The 17,687-nt window shown below is 48.1% G+C and overlaps 1 protein-coding gene across 1 annotated transcript in view; it reads left to right on the plus strand.

The window, feature by feature from the left end:
- Positions 1-485: 485 nt before the first annotated feature.
- LOC119457682 (uncharacterized) overlaps positions 486-17,687 on the plus strand; it is a 79,207-nt gene continuing 62,005 nt past the window's right edge. Inside the window, exons 1-8 of the mRNA XM_049670938.1 lie at positions 486-560; positions 1,316-1,478; positions 3,553-3,625; positions 4,976-5,156; positions 5,672-5,774; positions 7,713-7,912; positions 10,389-10,449; positions 14,949-15,109. Coding sequence (XP_049526895.1) covers positions 486-560; positions 1,316-1,478; positions 3,553-3,625; positions 4,976-5,156; positions 5,672-5,774; positions 7,713-7,912; positions 10,389-10,449; positions 14,949-15,109 — 1,017 coding nt within the window. The remainder of the gene's footprint in view (positions 561-1,315; positions 1,479-3,552; positions 3,626-4,975; positions 5,157-5,671; positions 5,775-7,712; positions 7,913-10,388; positions 10,450-14,948; positions 15,110-17,687) is intronic.

Genomic DNA, 17,687 nt, shown 5'->3' on the forward strand with positions numbered 1-17,687 from the left:
CGTGACGTCTGTGCTCTTGTTTCATGTCGGAATAACGGTATGCTGATATTACATGAACGAAAGAAGTCTGCTGTCGCTTTTCACACACGCTAACCTGTATCGACTTCATTTGCGTGAGCTCAACATTTCGCTGTCCACTTAGCTGAGGATGACCGAACGACAAAGTAAAAACAAAGCACTTGCCAGGTAACCCCCCTCCCCCCCCCATTCTTCTATTCGTTCTTCGTTTTCAGCGTTTACTCTGCTCTACATTTCAGGCGTCCGCTTCATCGTTGGTGGAGGGGACAAGCCTGACGGGAACGGCATCGTCGTGAATGATGAATTGGGCAGGTAAACGCCGCGTTCCGTTTTCTTGTGCGACGTGCAGAGGTTTTCCATGCTTACACGATGAGCATACTTCGAAACCTCTACCGGCGTGTCATCTCTCCGAAATGGCTTTCGTTCACTCAAGGTCTACAGCACTCAAGGCATACAGCAGCCGGACGATGTTACTCAAGCTGCCAGCTGGTAATAAGATCACCGACTTCAAGTGGTTCAGCGTGTACGACCTAAATGCCAAGGTAACGCGTGCAAGTCCATTGTGGCAGCTGTCACGACCAAATGCTCTCGAAAAGGAAAAAAAAAAAAACAGTATTGAAAAGGTGACTGCAGGGCGTTTCAGCTAACTCGTGCCAAGTCTTGAAAAAAGCTACGTGTGCGTTACAATACTGCAACCAACTTAGTATTTTTCATTGTCCTCTGGACAACACCCATTATTTTTTGCTATGGACCTAAGCAATTATTTAAGAATGATTGATTGACCAGCATTTAAAGTTTTGCTTTAAACGCATAATCTTCATTGAAGAGGTCGTAGTGGCCTGTTCACAAGTATCCAAGTAATTTATTTCCGTTATGATGGCTGCTGTGCTTGTAATGATTCCAAGTTGCAAAGAAATTGAGCGCGCGAGGTTTGAAAACGTACTATGTGTTTAGGTACTTGCGCGCAGTGACAGTGGTGCCCTCAAACATGATACCAACGAATGATCGATGCATTCGCGCTGTCCTGTCCGGCTCTTCTTCGCGTCCTGTTTTTTGACGCTGTTCCTAGGGTGCACTAATTATATCACTATTGAAATTTGCCTATAATGTATTTTTATGAACTAATAATTCGCCCTAAGGTATCTTGGTCGGTCTCGCAAGCAGTGAAATTCGCTGGCTCCGACCACAAAGACAGGGATCACACGCAGAGAGAGTCGACACAACTGTATGCGAATAAATGCTACGTATTTGAGAATTCTCAAAGGTAGGCTGCTGTGAATGCCATCTTTGCACGTAGAAGAGCTTCGCGCACGTGGACATTCCAGCCGACTTGCACCTTCCAAGGCCGATGACGGTGGCGAAGTACCTCGTTGGCGACCACGCCAACGCTTCTGCCGTCGTCATCGAAGACCAGAAGACACTGCTGCTGAAGAACTTCTACTACGATGGCTCGGTACCAGGTGCGCCGCGCTTTGTGGACGTGAACTAGAAACTTCGAATCGCAACGCTGTCAGGATATCACGTGACCAATAGAATCGATGGACCACGTGGAAACACGACAAAATTGCACTTGGAGTTAGAGAACGTGCTAGAACTTGCAAGGCCACAGTAGATATAAGACGGTTGTTCCGGAGCACATGCACTCGCGCTTATAATTGTAGTTATACCGTTGATGATAGTGACGGGCGCGTTGGTGATATTGGACTACTACTCATATGTTCACGCACTACAGCCTCGATGCTGCCGTAGCTTGTTCGTCCAGTATATAGGGTGTCCCAAGCAACGTGAGCCAACCTTTAAAAATGTGCAAATGCCACGTAGCTGGACAGAACCAAGGTAATGTTGTTTGCCGTCGCTTGGAGGTACACAATATTTTTTGCATTCCACCTAATTGCATAATTAGTCTTAATTATTGAATCAACTTCTCGAATATTATAATTAGATGAAAAGAGTCAGGGAGAAAATTGTATAGCACCATGAAAATAACTCTGATACAGCTTGATACGTGCTATATAAAAGCTTTTCCAAGCATGAAAATGTCGCAATTTCGCCCGAAAGGCGAAGCATCCGATGATTACGATAGCAAATTTGTAGACAACTATTCGAACTAAGGATAGTAGTTTTATCGGCCGTGTAAACTTGTAAACATTTCTCTTACTAACTACATTAAGAAGAATGGTGTCACGCGTGCACAGGTAAACATGAACACGTATCACTCGATGGCCGCAGGAAACTCGCTGTCAAAACGCTGGAGTGAGGAGGCGCGGCAGCAGCAGCGAGCAAATTGACCTTCGTGCCGTCTCTCGCTTCAACGCGAACTAAACGTCGAAAGCGCAGCACATACAAAGCTACCGACACTAGTTGCACTGTATCCACACGCACATCACTGTGAAGATGAGGCCCGCGCGGGCCCGCACATTTTCCATATCGCATATCGCTTTCACGATACGGCGCCGCAAGCAGCCGCCGACGGAGTAGAACGCCCTCCTTCCGCCCGCCGTCCCTCCCCTACCCCCCTCCCCCCGTGCCTCAAGCTGCGATAGAAGAAGCGCCTTTCCCCGCCTTTCTCCCTCGCGGGCGCGAGATTGAGCCGCAATCGTCGGCTGACCCTCGCAGGCTTTCACTCGGACATACAGCGTGCGGTGCGCGGCGACGATGTTACCGTGTTTGGACTTTATACGGAACCTCACGGCGACGTCTACGACCACGGCGACGGCAGAAATCCGCTAGGAGTGTCCGTTATATTGCAGTCGCAATAAAACAAGCCCGCGATTACGCGACAAATTGCCACGCGATGGGCGCTCGAGGAACTTCTCGTGTATGTGCGGGCTTTTAGGTCCCAATACAGACTGACTATGGCACCTCCTTTTGTATTTCATATCTATCAAAACTTGTAACCACGCTAAAGCAATAAACTTGCTTACTTTAGACATACCTCCGTGCATACATACATACATACATACATACATACATACATACATACATACATACATACATACATACATACATACATACATACATACATACATACATACATACATACATACATACATACATACAAGGAAAGAGACACACACAAACAAGCAAGCAAACAAACACCTTTATGCGAGCTTAGTTACCATTTAGTCCGTTGAGAACTGCGATTCCCTACAGTACCCGCGACAGTTGAAACTGATGGTGAAATCGGCCTCTTAAAACAGCTCAGCCAGGCGTTGCTGTAATAAACGACGTCACGGTTGGGTAGCCGCCTCATAAGTTCGAACGGTGTGCTGCTGTTCTGGTCTCTTTCTTTCATTGTCTTATTAAATGTCAAGCTTTCTCTCTCCTCGTGAAAGGAACCTTGCGCTGTCAATGCTGTTGTAGAGGGAGTGTGGCAGCGCCAACTGGCGGGACAAACGGAAAAGAGCACAAAGTGTGCATGTGATTGGTGCAATGCTTTCTACTTAAAGGTCATATAGCTATTTGCGATTTATGAAGCGTAATCTATCAGTCTAACTTAAAATTATTCTTTATTTTTTTCCTCTGTCGCTGCAGGTACATACTTCCTTGTCGGAAAGGGCCACAAGCCGGGACCCAAAGGAACCAAGGTTCTGGACGAAAAAGGAAGGTGCGTTTTAGAGGCTTTTGTCACTGGGCAGATTGAGCGCGCGATTTCCCGCACGCTATCACATTCTTTTTCTCACTGGTCTCATATCCTTGGCTTACAGGCCTGAGACGTGTCTCTAGAATGTTTTTTTTTTAATGACCGACGAGATCAACAAAAATCAGTTTTCAGAAAGACGTCAATAGGTGGGAACATTTATACTAACCTTTCTCTACAGCACCCGAAGGAGTGAATTCGACGTGCCATAGCAGCAAGCCGAACATGAGGACACGGCGTATACGAACGTTACTGGCTTATGCGCGGTAGTATGCTGAAAACACATAATACAAATTGCAGAAGTATCTGCAACACTTCTGTAAATGTCTCACTTACATTACTTTATATATGGTGCGCAGTAATCAACGATCGATTGTTTAGACATAATAAAGGATGTGCATGAACTATGCGTATGAAAGGAATGCGCTTTGAAGCACACTGCCGGTTGCTTCGCCGTCTATATGCCTTCCGACCGTGTGCGCTTTGGCGTTACCGCGAACTATTTAGTATACTGTGAATATGACTATTATACCTGGGCGTACGGGGAATACAACAGGTTCAATGCTATAGGCCTGCCCGAAAAGTGACAACGCATAAGGTCACAGTAGCGTAGTCTACTTAATTACACTAGAAGCTGAACATAGCGAAGCCAGATAAAGGAAGATATCCTCTATATCGAACACGTGAAATTCGCAGACCGATAATGATGTAAAATAACTCCCTAATAACGAACTGGACATTGTAGATATCGTACTCGAAGCGCCCGCTTGGGGTATCGAAGCGTCGTCCTATGCATCAGGGCAACTTTCTGCTGTACATGTGGCACGCCAGTACTACGCTGATACTTAATGAAGAGGGATTGTTGCTGGTATACACAGTGTAGCCCACCGAGAATGCCATTCTTAGTGACGCCGAAAAAAAAAGTTGAGGGTTCGGGCGAAAATGACTGCCTACTTCGCATAAGTTACGTTTTAAACGATTTCTTCGTTGTTTATTCTCCACCTAGAGATAGAAAATTCGCATGTAACGAAGGCATCACGAGAGTTCGCCTAAATTCGTTATAGCCGAGTTTGGGTATTTCGAAAACTCGATATATCGAAAATTTTTCAGCGCGATTCTATACATTATTATGACTGACTTAGAAAAAGAGCAAAATAGTTCTCAGTATGCACGCTGAAGAACTGGCGACATTTTATTAATAGAACAAACAACTGCTGAACATTTTAGATAGTGTCTCAGTATGCATTTTCCAGTTAAGGTTACCGGCATAACCGGGCTTGACTGCTCTACACGGCTTCTCTTCTGCTGAACGCACAGGATCCGCGCGCTCAGAAGACACGCAGGCGCAAACCTGCGATTCACGCTTCCCGGCAACCTGACCGTGGGCGACATCGACTGGTTCGCGGTCTACTGCACCAGATGCTCCAAGTCCCTGGTTCAGGGCTCCATTCCGAAGCGCCCGAACGTGCCCCACGATGTAAGGAGGACCAAGACAGTGGTGAGCGCTGCTTTTGCGTTACGTATGATGCCGTTCTTGTCCACCTGTATAGGCGAAGGCGAATGACAGCTGAATTTGAGAGCACCTTTCACCTGAGCAACGTCCGTCTTGCTCGTCTCATACGTCACGCCAGCCTGTATCCTATCAACCTATCAGTGCTTTCACTCACACTCCACGGTAGCTCTGTGGCTATGGAGCGCTGCTGAGTGCTAACAGCTGCTGAACCGAGGCGGCCGCACTCCGATTGGGGTGGAATGCACTCGTGTAAAACCGTGCATTGCGCGCACGTTAAACAACCCCAGGTGATCAAAATTGATCCGCAGTCCCTTGCTATATACGGTGTGCCTCATACTCAAGTCGTTGTTTCGTCACCACGTAAAAGCCCATCGCTTTCGAAGTGCCGTCACCGATGGCCACGCTGTCGCCGCAGCCACCGTTTCTCTGCAGTTGGACCGGCAACCCCGAACGCAAGTGTCCGCCGATGAAAACACGCAATGTCACCAATGGTTGGCAAGAAAAACGACCCAGTGTTCGGAGGCCGCGACATCCACGGCGTCAAGGAGTTCACCGCCACCATTGGACCCACAGCGGGCGATCACGGCTACGAGAAGATCACAGGTGCGAGTGCGGCGGGCTTCGCGTCGGACAGTTTCACATGCGTGCATAAGCTTTGTGCGTGCAAATGCGAGAATTATAAGTATACGTTATGCATCGCACGCCTCGGAATAACGCTTAACCCGCAGGCACACCTTTGTGCGCGGAGGTCTCAGAATTAGACGGTGGTTGCTTCCGCTTAAGTCCGTCGATGTGCTTGCTTTCTTTGACAAGTCTTCCCTCTGCATTGCGCCTCCTTCTTCACACAGCCAGTATCGTCTGCCATGTTCTTCCTTACTTGCTCGCTTGGAAGATGCGGAGCACACACCTCCTGGCTGTCCGTGGCCGTCGCCACATCACGATAGCCGTTTGTAATTGTAAAGAGGAGAGCAGAATAGAAAAAAAAAAAAATCTTCGCTCATGAATGCCAGTCTGGGAAACTTAAGCACCAAAGGCAGTATATCTGAATAAACGAGCTCGCACACCCTTCGTCGGAATTCGTGCTTAGGGTTCTGTTTGCTAAATTGCAGCTTACCGGATAAATGAATCTGCGCATTGAAGTTGTCGTCGTTTCTAGTGTCTATTAGAAATTCCTACAAGGGGTCTGTTTGCTAGATTAGAGCTTACCGCGGCTTAAGGAAACTTGCACATAGAAATTGTAAGAAATTGTAAGATAGGGTAAGATATACGCAATCGTTTACAATTACGCTTGCAATTACGCTAGATAATCGTTTACAATTACGCTTCAAACAAAACAAAAAAGTTGACATTCTGACGCAAGGTTTGGTCTCTGGCTATTCTTTTGATTTACATTTGACGCCGAGCACGTTGCCGCAAGCCATCGCAGTACGAAAAAAAAAAAAAAAAGATTGTGGTAGTCTCCTTGGCAGCTTCGCTGATAACGGAAGCCGAAATATAATCCGAAGATAAAGCTAAAGAAGCGCAGCGTTGTGCCCCTAAGCGCTAAAACCGATGTCTGTCTTGTGCGGGGGATAGCGAAGTGCACGGTTCCTGTATAGGGTTGCCAACCATTCCGAATTTAGCGGGACAGTCTCGACTTTCGAGTAAATATCCGGCCACGATGATATTCGCCTATAGTAGAGATGGTCTTTTTTAGTACAGTGATGGAATTGCGTGCCAGAAACTTACCCGCTGTCAATGCAGAGCGCGTAGGGGGATTATCGTGGGGCGCCCCTCTTCCGACAAATTTGGTCGAACGCAGCGCACACGATCTTTCAGACTATTCAGGACCTCCAAGTAGACAGCTGCATTGATAGTTTGACCTTCAAGTAACAATTCTTGGTGCATTCCATGGTAACCAAAAAACGCCTTCAACATGACCTTGAGTTGAGCTTTCTTCTTCTCTTTCTTCCTCCCGCAAACGCTGGACCCTCTTGAACACAGCAAATGCGATCTCAATTTAGCAAAAGAAAAAAAAAAATGCGCACACAAAAAGTGCACGCATTGAATTTGTGCTGTGTGACACAGCAGTACGGCTCGCGCGAAAGGTAAACCGGGTCTTTCCAGAGGAGATGAGTGGCACCCCTACACCATCTTTCAATTTTTGTTGACTCGTTGCTCGAAATTTTGGGATAGACGTCGTGCAAAGGGTTTAAACCTCTTCGCGATAACACCAAACAATAGGCGCGCATATAAGGCGTGCCTATTGTTAGTGCATGGCCCGCTTACTATTAACAAACCGCTGAAGACCTGTTAGTGCATGCGAAAGTCAAACATACAGTGAATCCGCAGCAAAAAAAAAAAAAAAAAAAGGATCAGAAGAAAATGCACCAAATGTAATTGCGAGGAAACCCGGATGACGAGTCTCATTTTGAGTGAGCCCTAAAAAAAATATGTTTCAGTGAATCTGAGTTTTCTTTACTTTGCTGACATGTATGCGTGACAGCTCTGGAGACTTAGGCCAGCGCCTGCGCAATAACTGAAGCCGTTATGTGTGCCCAGGCCGGGTTGGCTGGGGAATCTCGTGGTGGATCAACGGGGAGCTCATTCCCGTGCTACACGTGAAACGCGGTGAGACATACACGTTCATCGTCGAAGGCGGCAACGACAAAAGTGTAGGCGCCCGGTACCACCCTTTCTACATCACCAGTAGCCAGTCCGGCGGCGGCTCCAAGGTGGATCGCAAGGTGCTCGGTCAAAAGGTACGCCCTCGCCCTTTGAGTTAGTCTACAAATATGAAATAACCCACTGACAACTTCCTAAACCTTCCGCGTCGGTACAGGACAACTGAGTGCTCGCAGCGACTGCTCCGGTTACATTTCACTCCGTCTCTTGACATGAGCCAGATAGAGTCAGGCCGAGTCAGCGGTTCGGGTCAAAATCAGACCGTTAGATTCCTGTAAACGCTAGCGGGGTGGGTTGAGCGAACGTCAAGGGGGTCATACTAGCGAACGTCAACCCACCTTCAAAGGGGGGTATAACTTGCCCAACCTTCTTGACAATATGCGTGTAAAACGCGGTTGGGTCGGGCTGGGTCAGCTCGACTTCAGACTCAACTCACTTGCCTCGACTCTAATGTGAACGAAGTTTGTAAGGCAGGCCTCTGCCTCGGCAGAGCACATGTTGTATCAACGAAACAAAAGGTGACCTCCTGCGTTTTCGGGCATTCACAAAAGGGCTGACGGTTTCGTTTGACATAGAGCATTGTTTCGTGTAACTTTTGTCGTCCGTTGGGAGAGCGTGACGTTCGCAACAAAGCCGACAGCTGAATTCGTGGCATATACGTTCCCCGTTATGGACCACCGGTAACAGACAGTGACACGCTCATTTCGGCCTTCCACCGTACTTGCGCGATTTATTTCCTAAATTAGGAGAGCGACACTGATGTCATCAATGTCATTGAGTGGTAAAAGGGTCGCGTAGCTTTTCTAATAGCACGAGCCAGTTGAGGAGCCTTCGTCATCCTGGACCCGCTGCGGTGGCTTAGCGGCTATGGTGTTGCGCTGCTAAGCACGATCTTGCGCGATCAAATCCCGGCCGCGGCGGCCACATTTCGATGGATTCGAAATGCAAGAACGCCCGTATCTCGTGCATTGGGGGACACGTTAAAGGTCAAAATTAATCCGGAGTCCCCCACTACGGTGCGCCTCATAATCAAATCGTGGTTTTGGCGCGTAAAACACGCAGTATTCAAACCAATTCAACTCTTTCGTTATCCTGGCGTCGCGCTCCTTTTTGGCAAAGCACGGTGCCCGTCAAATGAACATGTTCACGCGCCAACGGCCTTTTCCGAGTTCCCATGCAATCCACGTCGCCGCCTTCACAGGCCTTGCACGCGGTATTGTGAATATCCTAACGGTCGTGCCACAAACGGTGTCTGTCAGCGTGGTCATGGCCTCTGAGTTGTGCGCTCCGACGGGAATCAGCCGGCACGCGCTAATCTCTGAGGCCATGGCGCGGCGTTTCTTGCATGCTTGTGGATGCGCATGCGGCCAGAGTGACAAGGGGCCAACGTTCGCTCGAGCGTATTTTTTTTTTTCGATCTATTCATTTTTAGCGTTCTGCCGCAACTTGCCTGACGCATGGGGCCGTCTTCGCCGGGAACAGCGACCCATAGTATAAATGAAGGAAATGGATGGCAGTTATATGACATATACATGAATGACAGTATTGCATTCAGACATGATACTTAGCAAAAAGTGGAGGACGCATAAGCTTCGCCTTTAAGAGTGGAACGCGATAGCGTTATCGGGCCCCGTTCGCATCGCATATTTCTTTATGAGTAGGCTTCACTGCAACACACAACGTGGGAAAGCCAGCTTACGAAGACCAAGCTTACACTGATCCCCTTAAAGTCGGCTTTACTTTTGAACGCAAACGCATTGCTGGGAAGACATTTTTACATGAGCAATTTAGGTCCTCTTATATCAAAATGGGAAGGCCCTAGGACACTTTTTTATTATTTTATGGGTTGTTTGTTGTTGCCCCGAGGCGCGCGCGTGTCCAAAATTTAGAAAGGCTTGGTTTTCAACATTCCCTCAATGTTGCCTAGAACCAAAGTACAGTCAAACACCATCAGAATTGGAGGATTCTTAAGCTTCGCCTTTAAGAGTGTAACCCGATAGCATTCAAAGATACCTGGCTGCTTGTAAGGCTTGTTTCTAGTATATTCAAATTACAATCCGACGCTAGCACGCTTGTAGGTTGTGGTTAAGTCGTACTTTACCATTTTTCTGACGGATTTTACTTTGAGAAATTCAATTTTGTTCACTAACGCCTTGCGCCACGCGGCGGGCCTATGTGGTCGGGGTGGTTCGGGATGATGTGGTTCGGCATTATTATTTCCGCCAGATGCCGATGCTTACCGCCGACGCCGACACCAGATTTTCTGCGACACAAGGCCCTTAACGCTATCGCGTTAATACACACCACGAAGTCGAACGAGTCGGAGGTTTAGCTGGAGCAATAATTTATACCGGGGCTCACTTATCAACGCAACATGATGAATTAGATCGTGTTCAATACAGGAAAGCTTGAAATCGAATACGTCATGTATAATTAGCGCTGCACTTATAAGCGGGACGCACATTTTAGTGCTGTAATAGTACCCATTACATGCTTAACTCAGTTGTGGGAATGGCAGCATTTTTTTTCTCATGAACTAATGCTGTCTTGCAGAACCATACCCTGTTGGCTGGGGTAGTTCTCGACGCTCAGGGCAACGTTGACGTGTCGAAAGGTGAGCACAGCAACGTATTGAGTGCAGCTGAGGCGTCGTGACTGCTCGCACTTCTCCTGATATCGGCCACATACTTGCGGCTATTTGGTATCTGCGATAGAGCTTCTTTGTAACGTTTCTTAGATCTTCGTTTAACTATTGTATTCCCTTTCAACGCTAAATACTTTGGTGTCGTCTGGCAGGTATACATCAAATCACTTTCACTGCTCTGTGTAGGCCTTAACAGCATAGTGTTATGGAGAAATACTTAGACTGGAGTTCACATACAAGCGAATTTACAAACAGATGCAGTGCACCGTCCAAAAGGCAACAGCTCAATATCGTCGGCATCCTTTAATAACGACTGCCATCTTCGTCCTGAATGGTGCTTGCCCGTATAGCACTACATTCGGCAGGAGAAGCACCGTCCTGGAGCTCGGGGGCAGAAACAGAGTGTTTGACCGTATAATATTGACGTGAACGACGCTGCTGCACGCCAATGCAGAGGGCGAGGTAGTATTGATGAGAGAAATCTCGTACGCCACTGACGTCACATGGGGCGTCACGTGTCGGTGCCTTGTGTATCCGGAAAGAAGCTTCTACAAAATCATCAAACGACGGGTGGATCCAGAGAAGCGCGAGCACACCAGGCGATAGCTGTGCATCGTGGTATCAGATATCGTAGAGATGCCTCTGGGTGTTTTTCGATGAAGTCAGCCGCATATGGGCAACGCCTCCTAGATAGCACAAGGCCGGTGCACTTCGATCCGTGACGTCTCGCTACCTTGCCCGACTGCAATAGAATCTAACGGTGATGCTCCCGAGTAAGCCGCGGTGATTGTGACGTCACCGCTTTCGTCACGCCGGGCTTGGCAATAGAAATTTCGGTTCAAGCAGCATGATGTCATAAAGCAGAGTGCACGGGCCTGCTATATAGGAGGCGCTGGTACGGGCAAACTAGAGCGTGAGGGCGATGTCGTTTTGCGCGTGCTCGCGCGTTCAGGTGGCTGCGGCAGGAAGGACAGTGTCAAGAGGTGAGGTAGGTTCGCGACTATACGGTTGACAAACGGGAGAATATTTGACTGTAGCGTGACGAGAATAATTTATACGCAAACGCGACATAAAAGGAGGACGACCTCCCAATAGTCCTTCGAAACGCACGTGGAAAGCACCTATGTGAGTACATGGTTCAACCGTTCCGTCAGCGCATCGGTTTGAGTATGGTGGGAGGTGGTGAGCTTGTGTGTAGTTGAGCAAGAACGCAGGATGTCGGCGATAACTATGGACAAAAAGTTGCTACAATGGTCAGTGAGCAGTTCTCGAGGAGCGCCATGAGGATAACATAATGTGTTGAAAGAGAAGGTCGGCGGCATCATGCGCCGTAGCAATTGGTCGGGAGAGCCCGCGTAATGGTGTACACTGTCGAACTCTCATGGATCGCATTAGTGGGTTCGCCGAACCACCCAACAGACTTCGACAATTCCGCCTGCAAGGTGGCGTACTACACCGCTACGTTTATCACCCAACAGGTCACCGGTGGGTCCCAGTTCTACCTCGCTGCCTTCGCCTGCGAGTATATTAGAGGCACTTCACGACGGCGCATCGGCTGGCCACTTAGGCTTCCACAAGGCTTACGACCGCATCAAGACCCGCTGCTTCTGGCCTGGCCTATCCACAACGGTGGCCAAATACATTGCCTCTTGTGCGTCATGTCAGCACCGAAAACGCTCGACATCCCCTCCTGCCGGTTTACTACAACCTCTCCCTTGCCCGGACGCACCTTTTGAATTTGTTGGCATTGATTTATATGGTCCCTTGCCTTTGACACCCTCCGGTCACCGTTGAATTGTCACTTCGGTCGACCATTTAACAAGATATGCCGAGACTGCCCCTCTGCGATCCGGTACCGCGTCTGAGGTCGCTGACTTTTTCTTGCGCTCCATCGTCTTGCGCCACGGGGCTCCTCGCGTTCTTCTGAGTGACCGTGGCAAGGCGTTTATTTCCCAAGTTCTCGAGGAAGCTCTTCGGGTCGCTGATACCGTGCACAAATCTACTTCTACCTATCATCCGCATACCAATGGCCTCACTGAACGCTTCCACCGTACGCTGTCTGACATGATTTCCATGTACATCCGTCCTGACCACACTGACTGGGATAAAATTCTTCTTTTTGGGGCATTCGCATATAATACTGCTATTCAACGGACTACCGGTTACAGCCCTTTCTTCCTTGTATATGGAAGATATCCTTCCACCATATTCGACAGAGAATTATTTTTAGCACCTTCTTCGCCTAACGCGTCCCTTCCAGAAGATTTTGCTGCCAGAGTTGAACATTGCCGTCAAATCGCCCGGCAAAGCACGGAAGCTACCCAAGCTGAGCGCAAACTTCGCTGCGACAACGAACGCCGTGACCTCCGTTTTCACCCTGGAGACCCAAGTCCTGCTTTGGACTCCAGTCCGAACTCCAGGACTCTGTCAGAAGTTCCTTCAACTCTACATTGGCCCATACACCGTTGTGCAGCAAACATCTGCAGTGAACTATCTAGTGCACCCAGTACACTCCGTCACTGACCGCCGCCGCCGGAATGCCGAAATTGTTCACGTCTCTCGGATGAAGCCCTTCACTCCCCGTTTAGATAATCTCTAATCTGCGGCCAGGCTGGCCGCTTCCGTGACGGGGGGAAGTTATTGTAAGCACTATTCACGTACTTCGTCGTTTTCATTTGTACATAGTCATCATCATCTTCCCTGTTCTTCGACTTCTTCGCGCATGAGCTGGGGCGTTTCCTTTTTGGAATAAAAAGCGCTTGACAGCTTGGTCGGTCTCGGTCTTTATATATATATGGTGCTTTCAATAAATAAAAGCTTAGTTTGAATTACGCGCTTGTTCTCGTTCACGTTCTTCTCGTCCTTGCCTTGTTTCCGCGTGGGGAGTTTGCATCATGGATCACCAACTGGCCCGCGGCCACACACCTTACTACTTTTCTACTTCTAAAATTGCATATGTATACATGTATATACACCATCTCTGACGCCTGATGAAGTCATTATTGTTGCGTTGTTCATGTTTCCATGTTTGCCAATCACGATTAGTTCCAGGATAGCAATTCTGTGTTATTTTAGACGGGACAGAAATCTGCTTGTGTGTCCAATCTATAGTGATGCCATAAACAGATGATCTATAGTTTACCGCTCGCGCCATAAAGGTATCTAACGTATGAAAATGTTGCAACTGCAGTAATTTGCTTTCTAACTTGTGCGCGTAGCTCACATTCAGAAAACCACCGACCGTGATCAGTGAATCCCCTCCAGAATGGAACATGTGAGGGCCACCGGTCTCGAAGGCCCTGCTATTCCTGTCTTCAGCATATTGAAAGCGAAGCTTTTTATGTCTCACTGATTCGTCCGTGAGTGCCGAAAACGCACTGCAGGAAAGTCAACTTGCACAATGAAACTATCTGCGCGTCTGCGCACAGAATAGAACGGCTGCGCATCTGCGCATACAATACAACAACGGCGCACGACATACGTATCGTATAGAACACCACAGTTTACATTCGCAGTTGTACCGATAAGAACAATGGGAACTGCAACGCCACGCTACCCAGACGAACTGCATATATCTGCATTGCATTACGTGCGTCACGCAATGCATTCCCGGCCGTCACCATGGGTAGGCCGCGGGTGCAGCGCACGGCAGAAGAGGCTGCAGTACGCAGTACGTAAGCGCGAGCGCGATCGTTCCCGTAAGGCCGATCCCGTGTATCGGCAACGGCAGAGCCTCTGCCCGTCTACCACACCGATCCCAAGACAATACTGTGCAAGTGTAGAGGCGTCCGTGAAAGTGTGAGTGTGTGTGTGTGTGTGTGTGTGTGTGTGTGTGTGTGTGTGTGTGTGTGTGTGTGTGTGTGTGTGTGTGTGTGTAATCGCGGCTGCATGATCTAAAATAAAGGCTATGCAACTTAACGAAAAGTGTCTTCACTAAACTTCAACGTTAAAAAAATACAATCCTAAACAAGCAATCAAATCACATATGCATCGCATCGGGTCGCTCAGCATTTCTTGGGTTCGTTGCATGGTCGTTGGCTTTGGTCTTCAGTAGCGCACCCAGGATCTCTGCCAGGGGGGGGGGGGGGGGGGGGGTTGACAGTTCGCCTTAGTTTGCCAATACCATCTAAACAGCACTAATTTCAATTTCTTCCCGGGGGGTTACAACCCCCAAAACGCCCCCCCCCCCCCCCCCTTCGGTGTGCCACTGTTGGTCTGTGATTCAGTTTGCATGGGAGATAGCTTGGCGTTCAACCATCTCTCTTTAAGAAAGGGGGGCTTTGATCTTTTCAAAAATCTTTGCTGTAATGGCGGGGTGTACAACTGCACGTGGTCGGAGCATTGGGACCAGCGTCATACATTACCTCTTAATGAAAGCATTCGTTATCCTATAACCGGTAAGAGGTCAGTTGAAGGGAGCAGAAATTGAATCTAATGCAAGGATGCTTTCTGTGCGATTGGAACCGCAGGCATAGGACGCTTCTGCGAGTACACGGAGACAGTCGCAAGCGACGAGGCCAAGACTATGGAGGACTACAAGAAGAGCGTGAAGAAGCGGTGCTCATCCGGCCACCCGGGGAAGTTCACCTGGACACCCGATAGCAACACGCCCGACATGGTCTTTTACCAGGTGTGTGTGTGTGTGCATCGGGAGTGCTTGCATTTGTAACGACCGTGCTGTCAGCCGAGCTACGGTGATCTCTGGAAACGCAGCTGCAAATACGGAGTCATTTGATTATAAGCAGTTTCGATCTTCACAACGGAGTTGCAAGCCGAAGCACGCTGGAAGCCGTCGACGATCGCTTTCGACGATCGCATAATCGCTTAATTAAAAGAATCACTAATTAAGTTTTTTACTAATTACCTTACGGCCCATATTGCCATTTACAAATTCTAGCCGTTGAGTTCGCGAGGCGGATCCACTTGGAACGAATTCTCAGGATGACACCAGTTTCGAGATATTAATTCCCGAACTTTGCGGAGAATTGCGTTGGCGTTCCAGTCACATTTCTGCTTCAATGATGTTCCAGTTACTTTCTTGTTAAGAAAGTAACTGGAACGCCAACGAATTTCTCCGCAAAGTTCGGGAATTATATATCGAAACTGGTGTCATCCTGAGAATTTGTTCTAAGTTGATCCGGCCTTGCGAACTCCACGGCTAGAATTTGTAAATTGCAATAAGGGCCATAAAGTAAATAGCTTAAAAATAATTTGTGATTTTTTGTTCATTAGTGGATTATGCATTTCATTTCTTGTGCAAGTAATGTCCCCCTCTTCGAGTAGACCAGCTCATGAACTAGAATTGTGCTATCTACCAGAGACAGCCTTTAAACGTTTTTGGAAGTTTTCGCTGAAACACCCGGTATGTTTACGGGCTCCTTGATTTACTTTATTTTCTTTCATTTAGCCACTCAGTGTGTGCCACTGGGTTCTTGGCCAATCCTCCGGAATGGGCATGCCTCATTTACATAAAACATGATGATATATAATGTCGTCTGACAGACATCTCCAAAGCTCACCGATCTGTTAATAGAATGCTTCATTTATATCTCACGAATCACTTCATTTTCTTTACTTCCTTTGATTTAACCATTCGGCATGTGCCACTGGGGGTGCGACCGTTCTTGGTCAGTCATCCTCCAGAATGGGCATGTGGCACTGTGACAGAAGTTGTACAAAATCCCCTAAATGTTGCTTCATACGTGTCGTACTTTTATCTGCATACACTTGTCATCACCCAATTGTAAACATCGGCGTTTGCTGTAAAGCGCTCTGATTCTGATTAACCGCTTTACATGAGCTTCGGTTCGCATAGATTCAAACATGCGCGTTGGTCCTGCTTGATTTTTTGTTTTTAAGCGAAGCTTTTATTTGCGAACCTCGTCGGGTTTTCGTGACGTGGGTGCTGCGCCTGGCTGCTCTCTTGTCGAATAGGCCAACCAATCACAGCTGAGAACGCACGCGCGCGACGTCACCGCCGCTGGGTTCGTTGCACCACCACCAGATGGTGCTCGCCTCAGCACATCCGCGTTGGTGGCGCAACCCACCTCCCCGTTCCAAAGGCGACTCTCCGTCCGTCCGTCCGTCCGTCCGTCCGTCTGTCCGTCCTGCTATCTGCGTAATTGTAACTAGATGAGGCATGTGTACGCTGCAGCAAAAATTCAGAGACCAACTCAGTACATCCTAATGTAATGCGAAGGGATTCACCCAATGAGACCCGTAGGTAACGTACACCTTCCAGAAGCGCTTGGATTTAAAGTGGATGGAATCATCAACCGGTCAGCAGTCGAGATAAGCAAGAGACGTTTAGAGTATTGGTGAAAAAAAAAAAAAAAAAAAAAAAAGCAGCGAAGAGATTCATAAGACCGGATCCATTACAGGCATGGGTAGCGGTACAAGGTAGATAAGTTTTGAGAAAGAGAAAGAAAGATTAAAACGATGTATGCAAAAATGCAGGAAATTTGCAGGCGCAAGTTGGAATCAGCTAGCGCAAGACAGGGGTAATTGGAGATGGCAGGAAGAGGCCCTCGTCCTGCAGTGGACATAAGTATAGGCTGATAAGGATACTGATGCAAAAATGCTAGAATTAAAAGCATGCATAGCTTAACTGAGTAACTGAAGTAGGCTAGGCGATTATTTGTCACCGCCCCATTTCAAAGGGGAGGCTAATAAATCATCATCATCGCCGCGGTAGCGGCGGCCGTGCGAGGGGAAGGAAAAAATAAGAACCAGAAAAACACAAACTCGTGTTTCGACTCCTTATGCACTCACACAAAGCTTCTATGTATGTAGATTCAAACTCGCTGAATCTGCAGCTTTTTTTTTTTTTTTTTTTTGATGCCACTTCTTGCAGTGCTTCACTCACTTCTACATCGGCTGGAAGATAATGGTGACCGGCGACGCACATTCCTCAGAGGAAAGCACCGGGTCTGGCCAGGCCGTTCGACCAGGACTACCACCGCTATTGTTTGGCTGCGTTGTCATCCTCCCGACACTTCTCATCCGACGGGAAGCGAGGGATCGCCGTCTCTGACGCTTCCGGCAGTAGAGCGCCTAGCCGCACGCGTGTCAGTGCTCCCTCGTGCAAATGCTTTGAAGCCTTAGTCCATGCCTCATTGCTTCAATAACAAAGCCACGCGACAGGTTTAGTGCTGCGAGAGCTTTCGCGGAAGGGTCACAGTTACGATTTCGGTGATTTAAAGTTTAAT

The sequence above is a fragment of the Dermacentor silvarum genome, chromosome 7, assembly GCF_013339745.2.
Source record: "Dermacentor silvarum isolate Dsil-2018 chromosome 7, BIME_Dsil_1.4, whole genome shotgun sequence".
NCBI classification, from domain to species: domain Eukaryota; kingdom Metazoa; phylum Arthropoda; class Arachnida; order Ixodida; family Ixodidae; genus Dermacentor; species Dermacentor silvarum.